General features: G+C 32.0%; 3 protein-coding genes and 1 non-coding gene across 4 annotated transcripts in view; all 4 read right to left on the bottom strand.

Moving 5' to 3' along the window:
- Positions 1-6,196, bottom strand: part of LOC120206599 — an 11,678-nt gene extending 5,482 nt beyond the window's left edge. Inside the window, exons 1-2 of the mRNA XM_039206202.1 lie at positions 6,072-6,196; positions 5,942-6,015 (exon numbers count right to left, since the gene is read on the bottom strand). Of these exons, the coding sequence (XP_039062133.1) occupies positions 5,942-6,015; positions 6,072-6,196 (199 nt within the window). The remainder of the gene's footprint in view (positions 1-5,941; positions 6,016-6,071) is intronic.
- TRNAW-CCA lies at positions 4,583-4,654 on the bottom strand. Its single transcript has one exon. It is a non-coding gene; the product is annotated as a tRNA-Trp (tRNA).
- Positions 6,197-7,023: 827 nt separating the features above from the next.
- Positions 7,024-18,133, bottom strand: LOC120206724 (inositol-tetrakisphosphate 1-kinase 1-like). The gene is made up of 2 exons (XM_039206307.1): positions 18,121-18,133; positions 7,024-8,566 (listed from the first exon to the last, which is right to left on the bottom strand). Exon 2 carries the CDS (start codon positions 8,527-8,529, stop codon positions 7,435-7,437), a length of 1,095 nt encoding a protein of 364 aa, XP_039062238.1. The 5' UTR covers positions 8,530-8,566; positions 18,121-18,133; the 3' UTR covers positions 7,024-7,434.
- A 663-nt stretch (positions 18,134-18,796) lies between these two features.
- LOC120206540 lies at positions 18,797-20,175 on the bottom strand. Its single transcript, XM_039206167.1, has 4 exons — positions 19,996-20,175; positions 19,661-19,861; positions 19,375-19,590; positions 18,797-19,278 (listed from the first exon to the last, which is right to left on the bottom strand). Exons 1-4 carry the CDS (start codon positions 19,996-19,998, stop codon positions 19,024-19,026), a joined length of 675 nt encoding a protein of 224 aa, XP_039062098.1. The 5' UTR covers positions 19,999-20,175; the 3' UTR covers positions 18,797-19,023.
- Between the last annotated feature and the right edge of the window lie 334 nt (positions 20,176-20,509).

Genomic DNA, 20,509 nt, shown 5'->3' with positions numbered 1-20,509 from the left:
TTTTGCCCAGGTTTAAATCATTGATAAAGGATTTAATTGAACTTGAATGTAATTTCTATAAAGCAGCAGTGTACCGATTAACCTTTTTAAGTATGGTTACTTTGCTCGTGTTGTTGATGCCAGTATGTAGAGACGAATTGTGAAGCACTGTAACAATTACATTTGGAAATAGAGTTAAATAAACAGGGGTTGTCGCAATTTGCTTCACTTAGAAGCCCTATTATCAAAAGTGTACTTTGCAAATAGCGTCTATTCACTTTACAAGGTGAGTGTTAATATTACTTTTATAGTTAAATACACACAACAACAATAACAAAACTCTATTCACATATGTAATTAGGTAAGGGGAGGTAGGATAGTAGGTAGCCCCCAACGCCAGGTTGAGAGCAGCTTCCGTGGAAGACCTCCGACATTAGACAATTAAAAATAAAGATAAAATACAGTGCATGTATAAATAAATAAATAAATAAATAGTTGAACTCCTTGCGAAAAATCTCTGCGTATAGACTGAAACGTAAAACCCGACTAAATTTAAAAAGAGGAAACATGAAGAGAATGATACACAGAAGTCAACGATAGCAACCTACGAGAATGAATAAAATATTAATAAAGTCAAATGGGTTAAAACCTAAACTAAGGCAACACTACTCCGCTACCCTAGTTCTAAAGCATTCATAAATTCCAAAAACATAAACGTATAAAAAGTAGAAGTCATGGAAAGTACTACAAAGGCATTAAAAGAAGACAGAGATGATATACCCTATGGATGAGACCCGCACTATTCAGCTACCCTAGTCTTAAGTCTTCATATTTTCCTATCAGAGGTCATGTCCGCAGTAAGGACTAAATCCTTCAAATCAGATCTCAAACAGTCTTTCCACTTCCGCCTTGGTCGTCCTCTCCTTCTGACACCGTCGACTATAATATATAGATTGGATATGTCTACTGCTCCCATTGGCATCAAGGAAGAGTCTCCTTTTTGTCCATTTTTTGTTTCTTTTTTTCTAAGTTGGAAATGAAATTTGAAAAAGGGGTCTCATTGGTGCTATGTTGGGAAACCCAAGTTTAAAAATTTGGGTTTGAATTTCCTTTATTATATAAATTATGAAAATAAATTGCAGATGTTGTGTGATTCAGAATTATTTTACATATATATTAAAGGAATATAAACATGAATTTTGAAATTTAAGTTCTCAAATAGATAAAATATCTTAGTCTCCTAATGCAAATTTAAGTTCTCATATGAACTATTAGATTCTATAATCAGAATTAATAAAATGGTAGTGTCGTGACCGTCTTTCGGTTAGGCCTCGGAATTGGGTTTTGACTTAGATTAAATGAATTGGAGTCACCACCGACCACTTTAAAACGAATTTAGGTGGGTCAGACACCATCTTACCTGATCTGCGTTACACCAGAAACGTGTCGAGTTTGAGAGTCGGTTACGGTCAAGGAAGGATTAGCACCCTTGAACCGCCCTTTCGGTACCAATTAATTTATCAGTTGTCTTTAATTGCGAAAATCAGAATTTAAATTAAAATTTAAATTATTCGATTCGAATTACTTACCCTTTGATCGGTTGGAATTACGACTGAAACAAAATATGTTAGATAAAAAACAAAAATAAATATGAAAACAAAATGTTAATATGATAATAAAAAAATAATAGAAAAAAAGATAATAAAAATGAAAGAAAAAATTATTTTTAAAAAATAATACAAAAAATGAAATAAAGCAAAAAATAATAACAAAAGGTTAAGTTTTAAAAAAATATATTTAAAAGTAAAATAAAGAAAAAAAATAAAAACTAAAAAATAAAACTTAGGATCAAATTGGGCTGAATGAATTAGAAAATGAACTGCAAAAGAACAAATAAAAAGTTAGGGGACCAATTCATAAAATATAAAAAAATAAACATGGACTAAATTGATTAAATTGGGAATTCGGAGGCAAATTTACAAAATGTCATGGACTGCAGAGAGGATTTAAGAATCCTCTAATTGCACAGAGGCCCCTGGTATTTAAATAGGCCAAGAGACCCTCTCCCAACTTCATTTCTCACATTTCTTCCAAACTTCTTCTTCTCCAAACGAGAGAAGCTCCCAAGCTCTCTCCCTTTACCTATGGCCGATCAAAGTCCGGTGGCTTCTCGCCGTGCCACCGCGAGTGGCGGCCGGAAAAGCCAACCCTTTAGCAAAATACTCCCCTCAACCTCGTACACACAAATCCGAGACCCAAAACACCAAAACTCACCCCTACTAGCGTAGATCTAAAAAAACTCTTCGGTTTTTTACCTTTGCCGACAAGCTCTTTGTCTCCCGCTTTGACCTCCGACGAAAGTCACCGACTTTTCGAGTTTTGCTTGGCTTTGTCTATGTTTCCTTTCGACCTTTCACTTTCTGTGAATAGGTGTTTTCATACGAGGCTTTCTCGTATTTTTTCAGTGTATTTGGTTTGTATTTCGACTGGTGTTTGATGGTTCTGTTTGGTATTTGACAGATGTTTTTTTCTGTGGCTCGTTTGTTGTTCGATGATGCTTCGATATATCTGTTGTTGTGGTACTGGTTCGATGTTTGGCTTTGCTCTGTGTGTTCTGTGATTTCTGGCAGTGTTGATCTCGGGCAATATACTGTCGTTGATGGTTGTTGCGGGTATGTGTTCTCAGTTCATTCTGTGTATCCCCCTGTTGGCCTCACCGAGGGATTTTTATAGCCCCGATGTTGGTTACTATTACTCTGAGATAGGGGGATTCGTAGGATGTGTTTATTCCACCATTTCCGTGCACGCCGTTTGTGATCCCGACCATCCAGGGATGTGTCAGTCCCGAGACTAGCCGGCCGTTTTGGAACGGACTCTTGATTTCCTGGATTATGCGACGCTTGTGCTGATGCGTGAAAACCCTAATATGCTGTTGGACTTGTTCAGGCCCAATCTAGACTGAAATTTAGACTGTTATTGGACCCTAAAAACATAAAAATAAAATAATAAAGAAAATGAATAAATAATAATAATATAATATAAATTATATAATATATATACTTCAAAAACATTTTTTAAACTATATATTATATTTAAAGTTTTCAAAACTATATATTATATAGTTTTCAAAATGTTTTAAAAATATTATATAAGTTTTCAAAAAATGTTTTTAGAACTATATATTATATAATTTTTTCAAATTTTTTTTAAAACTATATGTTATATAATTTTTCAAAAAAACGTTTTTAAAATTATATATTATATAAATTTTCAAAAATATTTTAAAAAATATTATATACTATATAAGTTTTCAAAATATTTTAAAAACTATATATTATATAAGTTTTCAAAATGTTTTAAAAACTATATAATATATAAATGTTTTCAAAACTATATATTATATATATTTTCAAAAGCCATATAATATACGAACTTTCAAAAATCGTTTTCTGAAAATTATATATTATATTTTGTCAAAAACATTTTCACAAACTATATTACTATATACATATATATATATATATATATATATAAAACCAAAATAACTCCGGGCGAAAATGAGTATCTACATGTAGACTACTTTATTTAGCCACTCAAATTTTTGCATGTTTTTGATTTGATCACTCTTTTTTTTTAATTTTGGACTATAATTTCCATTGTCCAATCAATTTGAAACAATATTATATCGCTCATCTCCTCTATTTTTGCATCTTTAAAATTTCGAAGAATAAAAAAAATCAAAAAGTAAGCTTGATACTATTAACAGATAATTTAGAGGGTTTTTACTAAATTATAATAAAGTGGGTTTCTAAAAAAACAAAAAAAAAACATGACCTATCATAATATAATTAAATAATTAATAGTGGAGTGATTAAAAAAACTTATTTTCCAAATTGAGTGATCGAACTGAAAATTTTAAAAGTGATGGACCAAAATAAAAATATATGTGATGTTGAATGACTAAAAGAATAGTTTATCCTTATAAAAATAAGGTTTATTTTATAAAAAACCCTAAGAAGAGGATGTTCTATAATATTTTAATCTAGTTATATATATTAAAAATATATATGGTAATGCATTATAAACTTATCTTTTTATAAAAATTTAGGATTAACCACCTGGATAATCACTTATGTTTGTCTTTAGTCCAATTTTGGTCATTGATTTTAAAAAACATAAGATATAATCACTTTCGTTTTTTACGTAATTAAGATATGATCACTTTCGTTTTTATTTATTTAAGACGTGGTCATCATGAGTTAACTATTGTTAACAATTAACAGAATATGTGACGTGATAGTTGGTATAATCACACATTTAGTCTCTGTTATTTATATATTCTCTCAAATTAGTCACACTTTTAAATAAATTTTAACATAAAATATATATTTTTAAATGAAAATAAAAAAATATTTTTAAAATTAAGTTAATAATAAAATATATTTAATAAGTAAATATAAAAAAATTAAATTTAATATTATATAAAATATTATGAATTATAAATAATGTATATCGAAAAATACATGCACCATAGGACTTAATTTAATTGAAGTGATAATTACTAAACAAACGGAAAAAAAATAGGGACCCTGCCAAAGGGATTTGAACCCGACGTGAATCGAACACGCAACCTTCTGATCTGGAGTCAGACGCGCTACCATTGCGCCACGGATCCCTGTTCAGTAAAGGGCTTAATTTTTTTATCTAATCATTATTAATACTAAATTACGAAGTGCATAATATCGAGGTTAAAGAAGGAAAATAGATAAAATCAAGTGAGAAACGTAACAAGTGTCGGGTCCTATTCTAACAACAATCGGTCAGTAAGGGGTAATTTATATTTAAAATTAATTCATTTAATTTGAATATAAATTTTTAATGAATCAAATTACATTATTTGTTTTTTATTATTGATAGATTAAGCCATTTATATTAATATTATTAAATAATTATGAAATATTAAAATTAATATTTCGATTAATATATTTTCACACATATTATCAAATAATGTTTAATTGTTGATTTCGATAATATTTGTTAATATGTTTTAAAATATTCATTCAAATAAGTTCAAAGAAAAACTATTTTTTTTATAAATCTTAACATAAAATATACTTTTTTTAGTAGAAGCATTTAGCCTTATTAGAATACGAAAATATCTAAAATCATAACAAGAATTTACAATTAACATCGTAAAATAAATACATAAACCTGGATATTTTCCTATAACATTGACACATGAAGAAACTAGTCACTTTAGATAATACAATGATTATACATAGAAAAGATTAAAAACCTAACTAAAAGACTTGAACGAAAATTAGATACGAACGAATTTACCCGAACACGCCCCAGATACCCATATTGTTATTTGTAGATTCAACAAAACAAACACACGGCCCTTTTAAAACCCTATTTGAATAGAAAAGGGAATTACTCGGCCAGCATCTAACTGTACAGGGAAGCAAGCAAGCAACTATGGAGGTGGAAATCAACCTTTTATGAACATATCATCTGAACCCTATCCTTCAATTAGTAGAAGCATCATGCATAGTTTTATACACATCCAGCATGCATAATGTGATGTCACGACACCATTAATCTCACCTCAAACAAGTTAACGAAAAGTCGGAACACCTTCGAAATCTTCTGCCATCTACACAAGACCGACATTTTAGAACAAACAAACACGGTACAATGCGCGTACAAGACGCTGTCATGATCGCCTGGTCTATAAAAGGTAGAGTTATGTCAATATGCATGTACACACATGAAGCTGTACACTCTCTAACAAATAAGCAGGCAAATCAGGAGGGGGTGTTGGGTTCGTCGCATACAACAGCCATATAAGCCACAAAAATAGAGCAAAAACAGAGCATTTCTATTTAAGGTCAAGCTTCAAACATGTTTGAAGACAATGCCAGGCCAAATAAACAAGGTTCATATATTCCTAAGCCAATACTTGCTGCAGAAACCAATTCTTCGGAAGTATAACGGTAAAGCTTCGACCACGACAAGTAACGGTTGAAGCATAAACTGCTAAAAAAGGCATTAAAACTCGGAATAAGTGGAAAAGGTATCGAATCTAATACCGTGCAAATTTGTTGGATATGGCAGCACTAGAAAGTTGCTGGAAATAGTTATCAAACATGGAAAACGCCAGAGAAGTAGTATGCAAGAACAGGACAAATGAAAAACGGTTACGTTCAACCAGCATGGCTACGCACAAGATTTAAGTTTCAATAGATTCCAAGGTCCTCGCACCCTTCTCGAAAATATAAGCCTATGCAACAAAGATATCATGAACTTATTCGATGCCACTGCCAGTAGCAGAAAAGATTGGAATTATAAAGTTAAAGTGAATCAAAAGCTTTCCACCTAATTCTCAATCAATCATCAACATTCAACGGTAATCTGAAGTCGATACAATTGAACATCAACACAACACTCGGCATTCGACTTCAAAAAGATTTCCATAATAGGAAATTATAAAAGAAAAGAAACCGACAGTTTTCCACCTTTTAAAGCGCCCATAGCTTTCTTTTTCAACTTATCATGCACAGTTAGATCGTGTTACCAACTTACCCTACCTGATATTCAACAATCGCATTGATACAACAATTAATCACAAAACCTAGAAGAGAATATGAACCACCGATTATCTGCAAAATCTGGAGGAGAATATGAACTATTTCCCGAAGCTAAATTTCAGTTCGCCAAAATGTATATGTTCTCTCTGATATTTACCCATTTTATACATCAAGTTTGCAACCTAGGCACCAAAACTCAGAAGTGGAACCCATAGCATCATTCTTACAAACATTTTTGGCCAAGATTTAGATGAGGAACTACCAATTTCATTACATCCAAGTTCAAAGAACAAAACCCTTCTGGAGCCACATAATAATCAATTCTTCAAACCTAAATCCGATCAAGCATTTAAAGCAGCACATCAATTCAATCAATGCACATAAAAAAGCAAGATGATATGAAATAAGACCATCATTGGCATAAACAAGAAAATTAAAATGAAACATTCATTGAAAATATGAAAAAATCCATTGATTGAGCTTGTCAAGGTGAAAACTATAACAATGACTAAGCAAAAGAAACACTTAAGGCTTCAAAGTACAACCTAAAGTTCCATAAAACGTCAAAGTATGTTGAGAAGTACCTATCCCCAAAGCAACAGCGAACAGAATATACATGATTAAAACCAAACACCATGTAATTGTTGTCAAGAGGCTACAACTAATCTCAAAGTACCCAACCTACTTATTTGACCCCTGTATAAGCCGATATCTAACAATCGAAAATGTGCAACTTGCTTTGCCCCCATGAGCCAGCAGCAGGGTCCCAATCCTTGTACAATTGCAACAACCCTCCAAGACAACCAACTCCGAAAACATATCAAGCTACACCGTCCTTTTCATCAAATTCCCTACAATTCTATGGTCAAACTTGAATAGAGTTCTCCATCTCCTCCCCATCGCTACAGCAAGAATTGGTCACAGTTTTCCTTACTTCTTCCTCACAATTAAGCAACTGCCTTGCATTGGTCCCTGCAATTTTCTTCTGGCTACACTCAACCAAACCCTTCCCCCTAGCTTTCATATTCAGAATACCGCAAAAAAAATCAGTTAAAACCATTTCATAACCCGGAATTTTCGCATAACCCGGAAAATAGTTAATGTCAATGATAAGATAACGATTCCCGAACCGGGTATCCCTTATCACATCGAAGTTAAACAAATTCAATTTCATGGCCTTTCTCAAACCTTTAGCAATATCTGTCATAAAACTTTGTGGCGGCAATTCAGTATCCTCCAAATGCATCATCTTATAATACTGATCATCATTTTTCTCGTGAGTAGGCAAATTGGAAACTTGAGAAAACCGTAGAGACCCTTCTAAAGTCTTCAATTTTTCTTCCGAAACATCCGGCAATGACTTCCTTTTAACACATTGCACATAGTCCCCAACCACGTAAACCTTGAAAATAACCCCTCCATGGTTAACAAACTCCTGCAACACAATTGGGGGCTTAAGCTTGTTCAAGCCATCGCTGTTAAAAACCAGAGTCATTTTGTGCGATTTTGCGCTCCCATCGGCCACCAATGGCTTCGCGATCACTGGAAACTTAAGCAACTCCCATGCTTGGTCATCGAATAGGGTTTCTTGATCGTAAATCACAATCTGTTTAGGGATCCCAAATGTCTCGCTCTGATTCTCGATCTTCAGTTCCGACACCACCTGCAGCATCGAAATCCTGTTGTGTAGCCGTCCAATCGCGTCGGGTGAATCTACGATTACGGCATTAGGGTTTTGAGAACGGAAATCTTCGAGCTGGCTCTTCCATTCCTCGCCGTACAACTTGTGAAGCACGCAATCAAAAGGCCCTTGACCGACCAAAGGACGCTCCCTGTCAATCTTAACCAGATCCACGCCTCGCGATTTCGCCAGATTCACCAGAGATTCCCGAATAAAACTGTTCTCTTTCTTCGGCAATAGCGCGTAGCCAATCTCGAATCTCCTCTCCTCCCCCGCCATTTCTCTGATATCCCCCCCAAGCCCAATTCGATACTATCTTTATATATAAAAAGCCAAAATTATCTTCTTCCCACTTGTTTTCTCCGCCGCTTCAAAGCTCGATTTCATAAAACGAAACGCTCTTTTCTTTTCATTTTAGATTCTTCCCGAGAACCAAACAGAAAACGAATTCACCACCAATGACTCATCAAAAGACTCGATTTCTTGAAAATTTTTAGAGTGGGTTTTCCTTTTAAAGATATATCTGATTTAATTTCTAGGAAATTTTCGCTCGGGGCTTCGTAGGAATCGAAAAATAACGAAATGCAATTCGTTTGAGGAAGAAGTATTTATAGCCATGAGGACTAGGGCTAGAGAGATGATAGAGTGACCCGGGGTGAGTGTTCTGGCGATACACGTGGCGTGCTCTGGTGACGATTTGCAATTCGCGCCGCATAATTAAGAGAAGACGTGGACGGTAGTTGTTATATATAAAAGTGACAGCTGAGTGATGAGGGGTCAACGTTTGATTGAAATATTAGTTTCTCCAATTTGGGGAATCTTTGTAGGAAAATAAAAAGAAAATGGAATTTGAAAATGTTTGGACTCTTTTACTACTTTTAGACTTTTTATTAGGATAAATTAGGACAGAATAACGAAATCGAGAAAATCGAAAAATTGATATGAATTGAATAAAATAGTTCGATTCGGATTTATCTTATATGATTTGATTTCGGGTTAATTTAAATATTCAAAATTTTTAATTCGGTTCGAGTTTTTCATATGGAACTCATTTGTTTCATATTGAACCAAATAAACAATTTGGGTCAGTCCAGCCGATTACCTACTTACCCTTACCCATAAGCGGTAAGCCCAAATGGCCAATTAAAGTAAATACAAAAAACCCTAAATCTTTCGATTTATGAAAAACAGCATTACCGAACCGAATCGAATCGAAAAAATCGGTTTTATATATTTCGATTTTTTAACTATTCGGTTTCGGTTTCGATTTAAATTTTAAAAAACCGTTTATTGCGGTTCGATTCAATTTTTAGTAAAAAACCGAACCGAATACACACCTAGAATGAATATCTACCCAACTCCATATATTATTATTATTATTATTACTATTATTATTATTATGTGATATTAATTTAAATCTTAAGTATAATTCAACATTTATATTGCACGAACCAAGTTACATTAGTGGTTAAAAGAATTGTTGTTGTTTCTAAAGATCACGAGTTCAAGCATCAAAACCGTAATAAAGTAATTAAGCATTTATTATCAGATGATTAAGAGCATTTAGAATTAGATATTACTTTATAATCGCCTTAGCTTAATAAAATAAATCAATGTATATATTAATTACGTGAATACTATAATTTTGACATGTTAAAAATGGTTTTAAAATTGAGTGAATTACGGAATTGCTATATTTTGTTTTCGATCTATTTTATTTTTAATATATTTTATTTTGATCACTAATTTAAAAAAACACGATATAGTCATTCTTGTTTTCGATCTGTCTTATTTTGGTCATTAAGTTGTTAACTCCCGTAAGATTGATGACGTGTCATGTTAGTAAAAATTATTAAATTTTAACTCGACCTTTAAGTTTTAGATAGAATTCTAATTTTACCCTAAAATTTAGAGAAAATACCAAAGTCATTGCCGTCAATTGTCACTCATCATCGTTATCGATCGTCGTTGATTATTGTTCATTATCTATCATCGTCGTCGAAGGCTGTTGGAATTCAAAATTTCTAGTTTATTCATATTTTAAACTGTTAAACATGAATATGATATATGTTTCACCTCACAAATCTTGTATAGAACCCTTCAATTCCTTTAAAAGTAAACCATGACGATAAAATTTTTATTATATTCTTTTAAAAATAAGTAAATCAAAAATCAAAATTTATATCATAATACATCTGTATAATAATAATAATTTAATCCATATAAATTTTGATAAATTATATATTTTAATTTATATAAATTTATATTTTAATTTTGATAATATATATACACGAGACATTATATTAAGGGGTGAATTTCTAAAATTTTATGAGGACACAAACTTATAAAATTCTAAAGGTAAAAATATATTAACAATTGAAAATATTAAAAAATCTAAAATATATATTATTTTAAATTTTTTAGGGCGTTTGAAGAACAAAATAATAGTTAGGCGACTAAAGTAAAATTAAAGTGATAATTAGGTGACTAAATACTTAATTTACTAAAAAACTAAGGTAAACTATGTGTTTAGTACCTAAACTATTAGTTTTGACATGTTTAAATATCTAAATGTCAGTGTTAAAATTGACAAAATAATGGAATAAACGAGTCCAAACCTAAAAATGAGTGATATTTGAAGCAGTTAATCCTAAAAAAAAATTAAATACTAAAACAAATCAAAAATAAATAATTTGTGTACTAAACGAGTAGTTTACCCAAAATTTATTTGGATTCATCATCTCTACCCTATCCACACGTGCTTTTTTCAAAAAATTATTTTACTTTTTCAATGGCTCGCTGAAATATTTATTTTTAATGCGTGTGTCAGCAGTTTTAGGGCTATTATTGTTATTGTCAGGTTGACAGACTATGTAGATCGGATAGTTACACTTTAGATTTTGTTCTGATGCATCGCGTAAGTTTATCAGAGCTTTTATCTATACGATGTGATTAGAAGTATGTGCTTAAGGGATGTAGACTAATCGGAGGCTCTGACGAACGGAGACTTCGAGGTCACTCGGAGGCCTAACAGGTGGGAAATTGTGTGTACTTCAGCTCATGAAGATCAATGATACACAGGCAAGAATGGTTCATAATTGAACTTCAAGTCCTTGGTAAAACTAGGAAGGCAAGAATGGTTTATTGACTAGATGCTTTTCCTCAGGCTTACTCCAACTCCGCCGAACACATTCGTTAACGTCGCGACCAATCATCGACGTGCCTTACCGTATTTTCTTCACGGCAACTTTCATCGGACTCATCCCCTCTGCGTACATAACAGTCAGGGTATTTTACTTTGGACTTCCATGTAAAAGTCCCGTGTTAAAACTAAGCCTATTCCAATCCTTCAATTATGTGTGGTTGCATGTTTCTTCTGCAGGCAGGAATAGCTCTCGGAGAGTCACAACCGATGATCTTTACTACTTCAACTCCATCACCGCTCTTTTCGTTATAGTGATCGTCTCCGTCTCACCGACGCTAATGAGCAAGACCAAATCATAGCATTTTGCTAGCCGAACATTGTACATGGGGAGTCCAAAGGGTTGCCACAATGTGCTACTGCTGCTGCTGTTTCTCGGATGAACGGAACTCTCACCGGATATCAAACGTGGTCGGAGAAGGTATCACTGTAATACTTTTTTTTTCTGTTAAGTGCCTAAGTGACATTCTTAAAATATATAAAATTAAACACATAATACTAAGTAGACAGTCCATAGCCAAGACTCACTATGTATATAGTTCCATTGTCATGGTCAGCAGATGACCATATCTGTAATTCCATGTAGCAGCCATGACCATGACTCTTTGGTGACAAACAGTTTCAGCTACTTGGACCAGCTGGTAGTAGTGGTGGGTCTTTGAGTTTTCTTGCCAACGATGAATCCGAAATGGCGTTCGAAGGGAGTGAAACGGTCGAAGTTGTCGGCTCAAGGGAGGAAAAAGCGGAGGAGCCGAGGATTTGCAAGAACAAAGAAGACGCTGAGACACGACTCACGTTGCTGTCGAGAGCAACTAGTGAAAGTCTTAGTAGGGTTACAGATGAGACGAGATATATCGCGAGTTACTCGAGATTGATTATATCAAAACATAATCAGCACTCGAATCAAATGAATTCTACTTGAACTCGAACTCGAATTCTTAACGAGTCAAACCGAATTACTTAATATTTAATTCGAAAAGCTCATAGACAACTTAAAAAAATAATATATCAAAATTTAGATTTTTAAATTAAATTATTAATAATATTAAAGATTATATGATATCTTTTAAAAATATGATTAATATAAAAATAAGTGTTTAAATTATAGTCAAAATTAACTTTTGGTGCATAAATAATTTTTCGTCAAAAATATATGTCTAAAGTTTTCTCCGTTACACTTTTAGATGACTATAATTAAAAAAAAAAGTTAAGTGACACATGCTACGTCCAGATTTTTTAAAAAATAATTTTAAATAATATTTTATTTTTTAAAAAAAGTTGGACGTAACACGTGTCACTTAATGATTTTTTTAAAGATATGCACCTAAAAATGTAACTGAGTAAACTTTAGACACCTACTTTTAACGAAAAAAAATTTAGACACTAAAACGTTTTTCGAGATATTATTTAAGCATTTATTTTTTTATTAAATCTTAAAAATATAATATAAGATGTATTTAAGATTCGGGTATGAGTTCGAATGAGTTTTAATTTTTGATTTCTTGTGGAGATTATAATAAACTTTCGAGTCAACAGTTATTGACCCGAAATTGGAACTAGGACGCATATCCTTCTTACCTGATCACCTACTATTTAAGTTAAAACTTTTTTTTTATATCAACGGGCATTTAACACCTAAATGGACAGCTAGGTTGACAAAAATGACATAATTGATAAAATACTAATATTTTAAATATTTAATTAGAATATCTTAAAGTTTAGGGACTAAAGTATAAACAATAATTTAAGGATATTTTGTGAAATTAACCCCTAAAAGTAGGGTAAATAACGGACATTCAACACATGAAATTATTTTCTTCTTTTGATAGTTCATATGCCTTGTAACGTAAATTCTACGTCATCAATGTTGTTAAGTTTTCAGCTATATGTATCAAATTGAAACGTAAATCAAATGTTAGATATTATTTAAAAAAAATAAAATTTAGATACTAAAATAAAATAAAAATGATAGTTTAAATATTAAATATGTTATTTATCCTATTAATAATTATACATTTTAATAAATATAGTACGACTGAAGTTATTGTTATGGTATATTTACAATTTTCGGTTATAATATTTAAAATATATAATTAACATAATTATATGTTTTAATTGATTGATCACATATTTTATTTAAGGATAATTTAAAATTCAAATTAGAGAGATTTTGATAAATAAATAAATAAAAAATAAGAGTTTTAGGCTTATGAAAACACTAAGTGTATATATATATATATATATTTAATTAATCTGTTTTTTATTTTTCTCAATTCAACGATTTTAAAAACTGTAAAATTAAAAGAATTTTATATTGTTTAAGTCAGTCATATCTATATATATATATTTGGGATAGCAGTATGACCCGAACCCGACGGGGAAACCTGAAATCCGGTCAAGTTCGGGTCGGGTAGGGTTAAATGATATCGGGTCGGGTTTGGAGATTTTTTCGGGTCGGGTTCAGGGCAATGTATCCCCGCTCCGCCCCGATTATATATATATATATATATATAATATTTTATATTTTTTATATTAATTATATATATAATATTTTATATATTTTATATTAATTATATATAAAATATTTTCGGGTTCGGGTTCGAATTTGGGTATAATATTTCGAATCGGGTTCGGGGACGGGGCAAAAAAATCTCCGACGGGCACCTCAATAAAAAACCCGTCGGGGATCGGGTCGGGGTCAGGGACGGGAATTCATTTCGGGTTCGAGAACGGGGCGAGCAAAACCCGCCCCGAACCCGACCCGTTGCCATTCCTAATATATATATATGATGGTCTAGCGGTTGTCATGGTGTGTACCCACAGTTCTAATAGAGAGGATACGATTCATCTAATCTCATAATCAACCTTTATAATATTTGATTTGAATTAATAAATTCATCAAATAAATATAGATAGTCGTGAAAAATTGTACACAGCCACATTATTTTAAGAATATATATATTTTTTCCCCAAAGCATTATTTAGAATATTTCGCCCCACATAAACTATAAATCAATTCATATATGCTAAGTCATTGCACCACATAAACTATAACTTAACATGGGGCAATCAAATGGAGGATTGTTGGCTCTTGTTGTTAAGGTAGTGCAACTTCTCTAATCCATATATCCAATGATATCTCAAGTGCCTCAACAAAACCCCAAAAGCCATATCTAATTTCAAATAAAGAAAATAACAATAAAAATCTCATTCCAAAGGAGTTCGAATTGAGGGATGTGAAGGGATGGGCATGGGTCTGGTCAGATTTTTGGTTCTTCCGACTTGAATCTAACCGTAAAATATATATCTTTCACTCGATCTAGACTCAGCCCAATTTTTTTGAGATAAAATCCGACCTGATTTGAAATAACATATTTATTAAAATATTATTTTTATTCAATAAAAATTGGATTTGATTGAAAGAAAATATTATGTAGAGGGGTATTATTGTAATTATATCTAAATATATAAGGTAACATTACAATTTTTTGGGTCGGATATTTTTCACCATAAACCCGAATCCGGTCCAACCCAACTCAAACATAACCTTAAAAAACTCTACCCGATCTGACCCAAACTCAATTTTTAAAAGGATCTGATCGGCTCGAAACCCGTTAGGTTCGGTTTCCATGCCCATTCCTAGGGATGTCCCTCCAATAATTTATGCTCCCATATCCCATTATTGAAATGTTAAATTATTATGTGCAAACTTGACCTAAGTATCCCAACTCCCCCATACAAGTTGGGGGTAAAGATGAAGGGTTGCATCACCAATTTTATACCAACTTTTGCTTTTCACAAAGAGACATATCATCACCATGCATGCCATCCATTCTTATCCACTAATCATTAACATCTACTTGGCCTTCACTTGATCTATGGTTAGGGTTAATTGTAGATATATATTTAGGGTTATAATTATATTCCATATTATCAAATCATTTTTCCAATTTTAAATTGATCTCTACATTTTTAAATATTCATATTGATTTTAAAAATACTAATATTAATATATCAATCATGAAATTATGAACATATATTTATGAATAATGTAGTGACTATTTATATTCAACATGTTAAAAAAATAGTCATCCTATCCTCCTAAATTTATAGATTAGGGTTTAAAGTTTTAAATTTAGAGTTTTAAATTACAAGATAGGAAATTAAAATAGATAAAAATTTTGTAGTTAAAGTATCAAAGTAGAGACATTAAAAGTTAAAGGTGTAAAAGAAAATCATGCACAATAATCTACAATTTAATGCATATCATTGTCAGCTGAACTAAGATACCTATCCAGAACCTCCTCTATAATATAGTTTTATATGAGAAAATTAGGTTATACTATATAAATATTTGTGAAGTGATAAGAGGGATATATACGAGATCATTATTGTGAATGTCCCGAGACGTACGAAAAATTTTATATTAAGAGTATGAATTTATACAATTTTAGAGACGAAAATAAATTATCAATAAAAGTATATTAAAAGAACTAGAGTTTTGACTCTATTTCTAATTGGATCATGTTATAAAGTTACAATTAAAAACAATGGTAAATTTTCTTATCCTCTGCTCGTGGGTTTTCTCTTTTGGATTTTTCACGTAAATTTTGGTGTTTATTTTATTTTATTTTAGTTTCGATCGTTTTGTTTGTCGTTAATCTTTCCTATCATCATAGTAAAAAATATAAAAAATATACGAGAATTTAAAATTTCAGGAGACGATTGCCTCTGTCATCCTCCCTTGGTCCATCGCTACTGGTGTGGGTATGTTGAGAACGATAGATGCTGATGATGCATGTCAATATCTGCTCTAACATCATAGCAATAAATAAACATTGAAATCAAATATGGGGTTAGTCCACTAATGACATAATGGCTTAGACAGATTGATTAAGATAAGGATATATTTGTTCTACATATTCACCTCTTTGAACGCCCATTTTGTAGGTGTGCAGAAATAAGCCATTAATGGCATCATGGATCATGCATTTCGTATATATAAAATTGTATCTTTTAGAAATTTCAAATTTTTATATAATTTAGATTTTTATTTTATATTAACGATATAATTTTGTATTTCTAAAATTTTATTATTATGCATTCTTCAAATTTTTAAAATAATTTCTTAAAATTTCATACATCTATAAGTGACCATTCTTGCTTTGATCATTTAACTATAGCTTGAACTATACTTTGATTTAACAACTATTATAGTACTTGAGAGTTTAGGATCAAAGCTTGAACTTCATTTCCCCTTAACATAAAAGTATAAAATTAGTGGTGACAAAAATAAAATAAATAATGGAATGAAGGGATGTATTCGTCGATAAATCCAATTGCAAAATATACATTTTTATACAAAAGAATTATAATATAAGTATACTAGAGTAAAAACATATGGTCAGTCGAAGGTCCCTAAGAAACAAAAATAATAATAACAAATTTATAACATTGAATTCCAATAAATATAATAATCAAATTATTATTATATTTATTTCGAACAACAAAGGGCATCACTTTTGACACGTGGACGACTCGACATAATTCCTTCATGTTTTCACCCCAAACGTGTCGATATCTTATTCGATATTGTAGTAAGCTTATGTCTTCCACGGAAGTTGCTCTCAACCTAGCGTTGGGACAGTCTACTACCATACCTCCCCCTTATCCCATTACATATGGGAATAGGATCATCTAATTTTTTTTACTTAACCATCGCTTCAGTTATATTTTAATCATTTAATTGTTTTTTAAACAATTACTAATATTATATTTTAGTTTTATTTTTATCACTCTTTTATGAGATAATCAATTATGATTGTGGTATTCATTTTTTTACCATACAATTTTAAATCAAAATTATTTTATCATACATAGTTAAAGTAAATTAAAATAAATATAAAAAATCAAATATAATATTTTTATCATATTTAACGAGATGAAATTAAAATAATAATATAAAATGATTAACAATGTTATTAATTTAATTTAATTTCTCTTATAAGTAAAAGCTTCATTTACCTAATAATAAGAGAGAGAAAAAAGTGTTAGTACATGCATGGACTATAATCCTAGGCAGTAGTTAAAAAGCTCGCAAACTACTCAATTTCTAGAAATAGAAATAGGCAGGTAAAATTTCAAGAGATTGAAGAGTATAAGGACTGAGTGCTAAATTAGACCAAAATAACCAACTGCGAAACCAAACCGCCTGCAAGGGTCGGCTGATAAGTACATGAGATGATCCCAAAGAAATTGCGCACACGTGCCAAATATTCAAACTCGGAGACAATCCCACACGTGCCTCAAACCATATGTGGGGACCCATTGAATTTTGAAATCACAGTCACCGATTGAATAACATAATGTTTCAAGTATTAGATTAATGATATAAAATAAATGAAAAGTCGATTTATAAAATACATATCAAATAGATTTTAGATCAAATTTTATTATATTTCAATTAATATGTTAACGTTTAGTTCAAGCGACCATTAATATTATAATAAAAAATAATTAATTTGAAATATATAAATAGTCAAATAATAATTTTATAATTATCAATAGTCGTGAGATTCAATAAATTAATACTCTATAGCCGGAAACTATTTTATAATTTTTATAGTAAAAAGATTAAACAAAACAATGTCTAATAATCGATAGATCACTTTATACTTTCTAGATTAATCTAAATTGATAACAATATAATATTTATTCAGTTTTTTTAATTAATTAAAAATAAATTTATACTTTCTATAGAGACATAAATATTCGAACCAAAAACCTTCAATAAAAACATCATACTACAAACTAAATACATCATATAAAAAAACGTCTAACATAATGATATGATGTATTATAATATTTTGTTTGAATTAATCACTAGTATATGATTTATTGACCAACTAATGCAGATCAAGTACTGCAGAGGCGAGGGTGACCCTCCCAACCCTGTTTGCTCCATTCGTAAATATCAGGATTCAAACCATTGACCTTGCTTAAGGGACCTAGTGTCTCATCACACTAGACCAACTGATTAAAAAATTAGCTAACCCTTATTCTCATATGTAATGGGATAAGGGGGATGTAAGATAGTAGATTACCCTCAACACCAGGTTGAGAACAGCTTCCGTAGGAGACCTCTGAATTATGAAATACCATCCGTGAGACTCGATTTCACGACCCCAAGATTAAGAACCTTGTGCTCTATCAACTGAGCTGGATGGTTGGTGATATATTATAATATTAATATAAAGAGTTTAAAATTTAAATTTGATATTTTATAGAAATAGCTAATTTTCAATATTAAAAAAAGTAATTTCATTTTTCACATTAATACATGGCTTCTATTTCTTTTCTATTTACATCATACATTTTCCCATCACAATTTGCCTTAAAAACTCATGTATAACCATCATAAATACAAAGTCTAGTCCTAGACTTACAAAAATATAAAAGAAAAGGATAAAAAAACTTATGTGGATAACATCCAAGTCCTTAAGATTTGGAGGTCATTTTCCACCCGTTCATAATTATCTTTGCTTCTATGTACAAAGAGGTACATGTAGGGACTAATATTCTATTACTAGACCGCCCATTGGAGCTCTATGGGGAATCCCTTTTCTCCGTTTAACAGTCCGGCAAGTAGCCGACGTCGGAGGCGGCGTCGACGGGCTAAAGCTTCGAGCTTTGCCGTTCTCTTTATTATTTTCGTCGTTCTTCTTCAACTTTCCGTGGCTGCTGCTGCTGCTGCAAGAATCGCCGGAGTCCGATTCCGTTCTCGGTTGCCTCTTCTTCTTCTGGAAATTCTTTGAAGTGCCAACAAGCTGCAATGACAATACAGAAACGCATTCAAAACTCGTTTTCTCAGCAGCCAAACAGCAATATACCAAGAAAATTCAATAGAAAAAAACTGGATTTACCTTGCAACCGAGAGAGCAAAACCGGAACGAGTCGACAAGGCTGCGGTCGCAGACCTCACAGGTGTTGATGACACCTTTCGCCGGCCTGGGTTGAGGCCTTTCGTTTATGAAAACAACCTTAGCACTATTGATAACATAAGTTTGGATCCCAGATATGTCTAGATACTTTTGAATCTCGGACACCCTTATTACATCATGGTATGAAGATCTCCTTATCTGTGAAAAAAAAAACATTACCAAAATCGAAATCAATGTTCTGTAATGAAAAAAAATGTGAATTTGATACCTGGATACAACGATGATCCTTGTGAAAAGCTAAGCAGAAAGAGCAGAGAGAACCGTTCGTGCAATCTAAGCAGTACATATTGCATTCGCTCTTGTGAGAATCGGCATGAAGTTTGCATTGGACGAAGAATTGTTCTATCAACAGAGGTTTCAGCCATGGCGGCCACCTGCTTTTGTATTCTTCATCAGGTCCACCGGCACCCTAAAACACGAACGAAATCAATCAACATTCGATTAAAACATGTTTTTTTAGGAAAACCCAGATAGATAAACCAAGTAAAAACACGAAACGAGTACAGAAGAACGAGTGTTGTTTGTGGGAACGAAGAGATATACCATGATTCTTCTGTTCTTGGGTTTGATTTCACGGATGGTGGATTCTTGATTTACGATCGCCAGCTTGAACTGCTTGACAAGAGAATAGTCTTAAGGAACAGTGTACTGTGTGTATGTTTTCTTTTCGGACAAGGTAAACAGAGGCGGCGGCGGCGGCCGAGAGAGTGAGAGAGAGAGAATTGAAATATAGAGAAATGGGGGATGGGAGGTCGTTCTTATCTACGAATCCGGTCAAATAGTCAACCAACCGAACCTAAGTCCGAACCTGAATCCCCTTCAGCTCCATGGGAGATGCGTGCAAGGAACTCACCTTCTTTTCATTTATTTCACTTTCATGTCCTTTTATTAATTAAGGCCAAAGTATACAAATAGTCCCCTAATTTTAATAGATCTTTCATTATAGTCACTTAACTTTTGGAAATTGCAATACAGTAATCAAACTAAAAGTATCACATCAACAAAAACTAAAAATTCAAATGGGACAAACGGAATAGGTGTTGTTTTAGTCAACTGA

Source organism: Hibiscus syriacus, unplaced genomic scaffold (assembly GCF_006381635.1).
Source record: "Hibiscus syriacus cultivar Baekdansim isolate YM2019G1 unplaced genomic scaffold, ASM638163v2 tig00013960_pilon, whole genome shotgun sequence".
NCBI classification, from domain to species: domain Eukaryota; kingdom Viridiplantae; phylum Streptophyta; class Magnoliopsida; order Malvales; family Malvaceae; genus Hibiscus; species Hibiscus syriacus.
Note: the sequence above shows the minus strand (reverse complement) of the source record. Positions and strands in the feature narration are given on the sequence as shown.

Coding starts and splice junctions, on each gene's coding strand:
- LOC120206540 (XM_039206167.1), bottom strand. Junction 19,591..19,660: donor AGGATCATCGTTGTATCCAG/GTATCAAATTCA, acceptor TTTTTTTCACAG/ATAAGGAGATCTTCATACCA. Junction 19,279..19,374: donor TTTGCTCTCTCGGTTGCAAG/GTAAATCCAGTT, acceptor TTGTCATTGCAG/CTTGTTGGCACTTCAAAGAA.
- LOC120206724 (XM_039206307.1), bottom strand. CDS start 8,529: ATGGCGGGGGAGGAGAGGAGATTCGAGATTGGCTACGCGCTATTGCCG.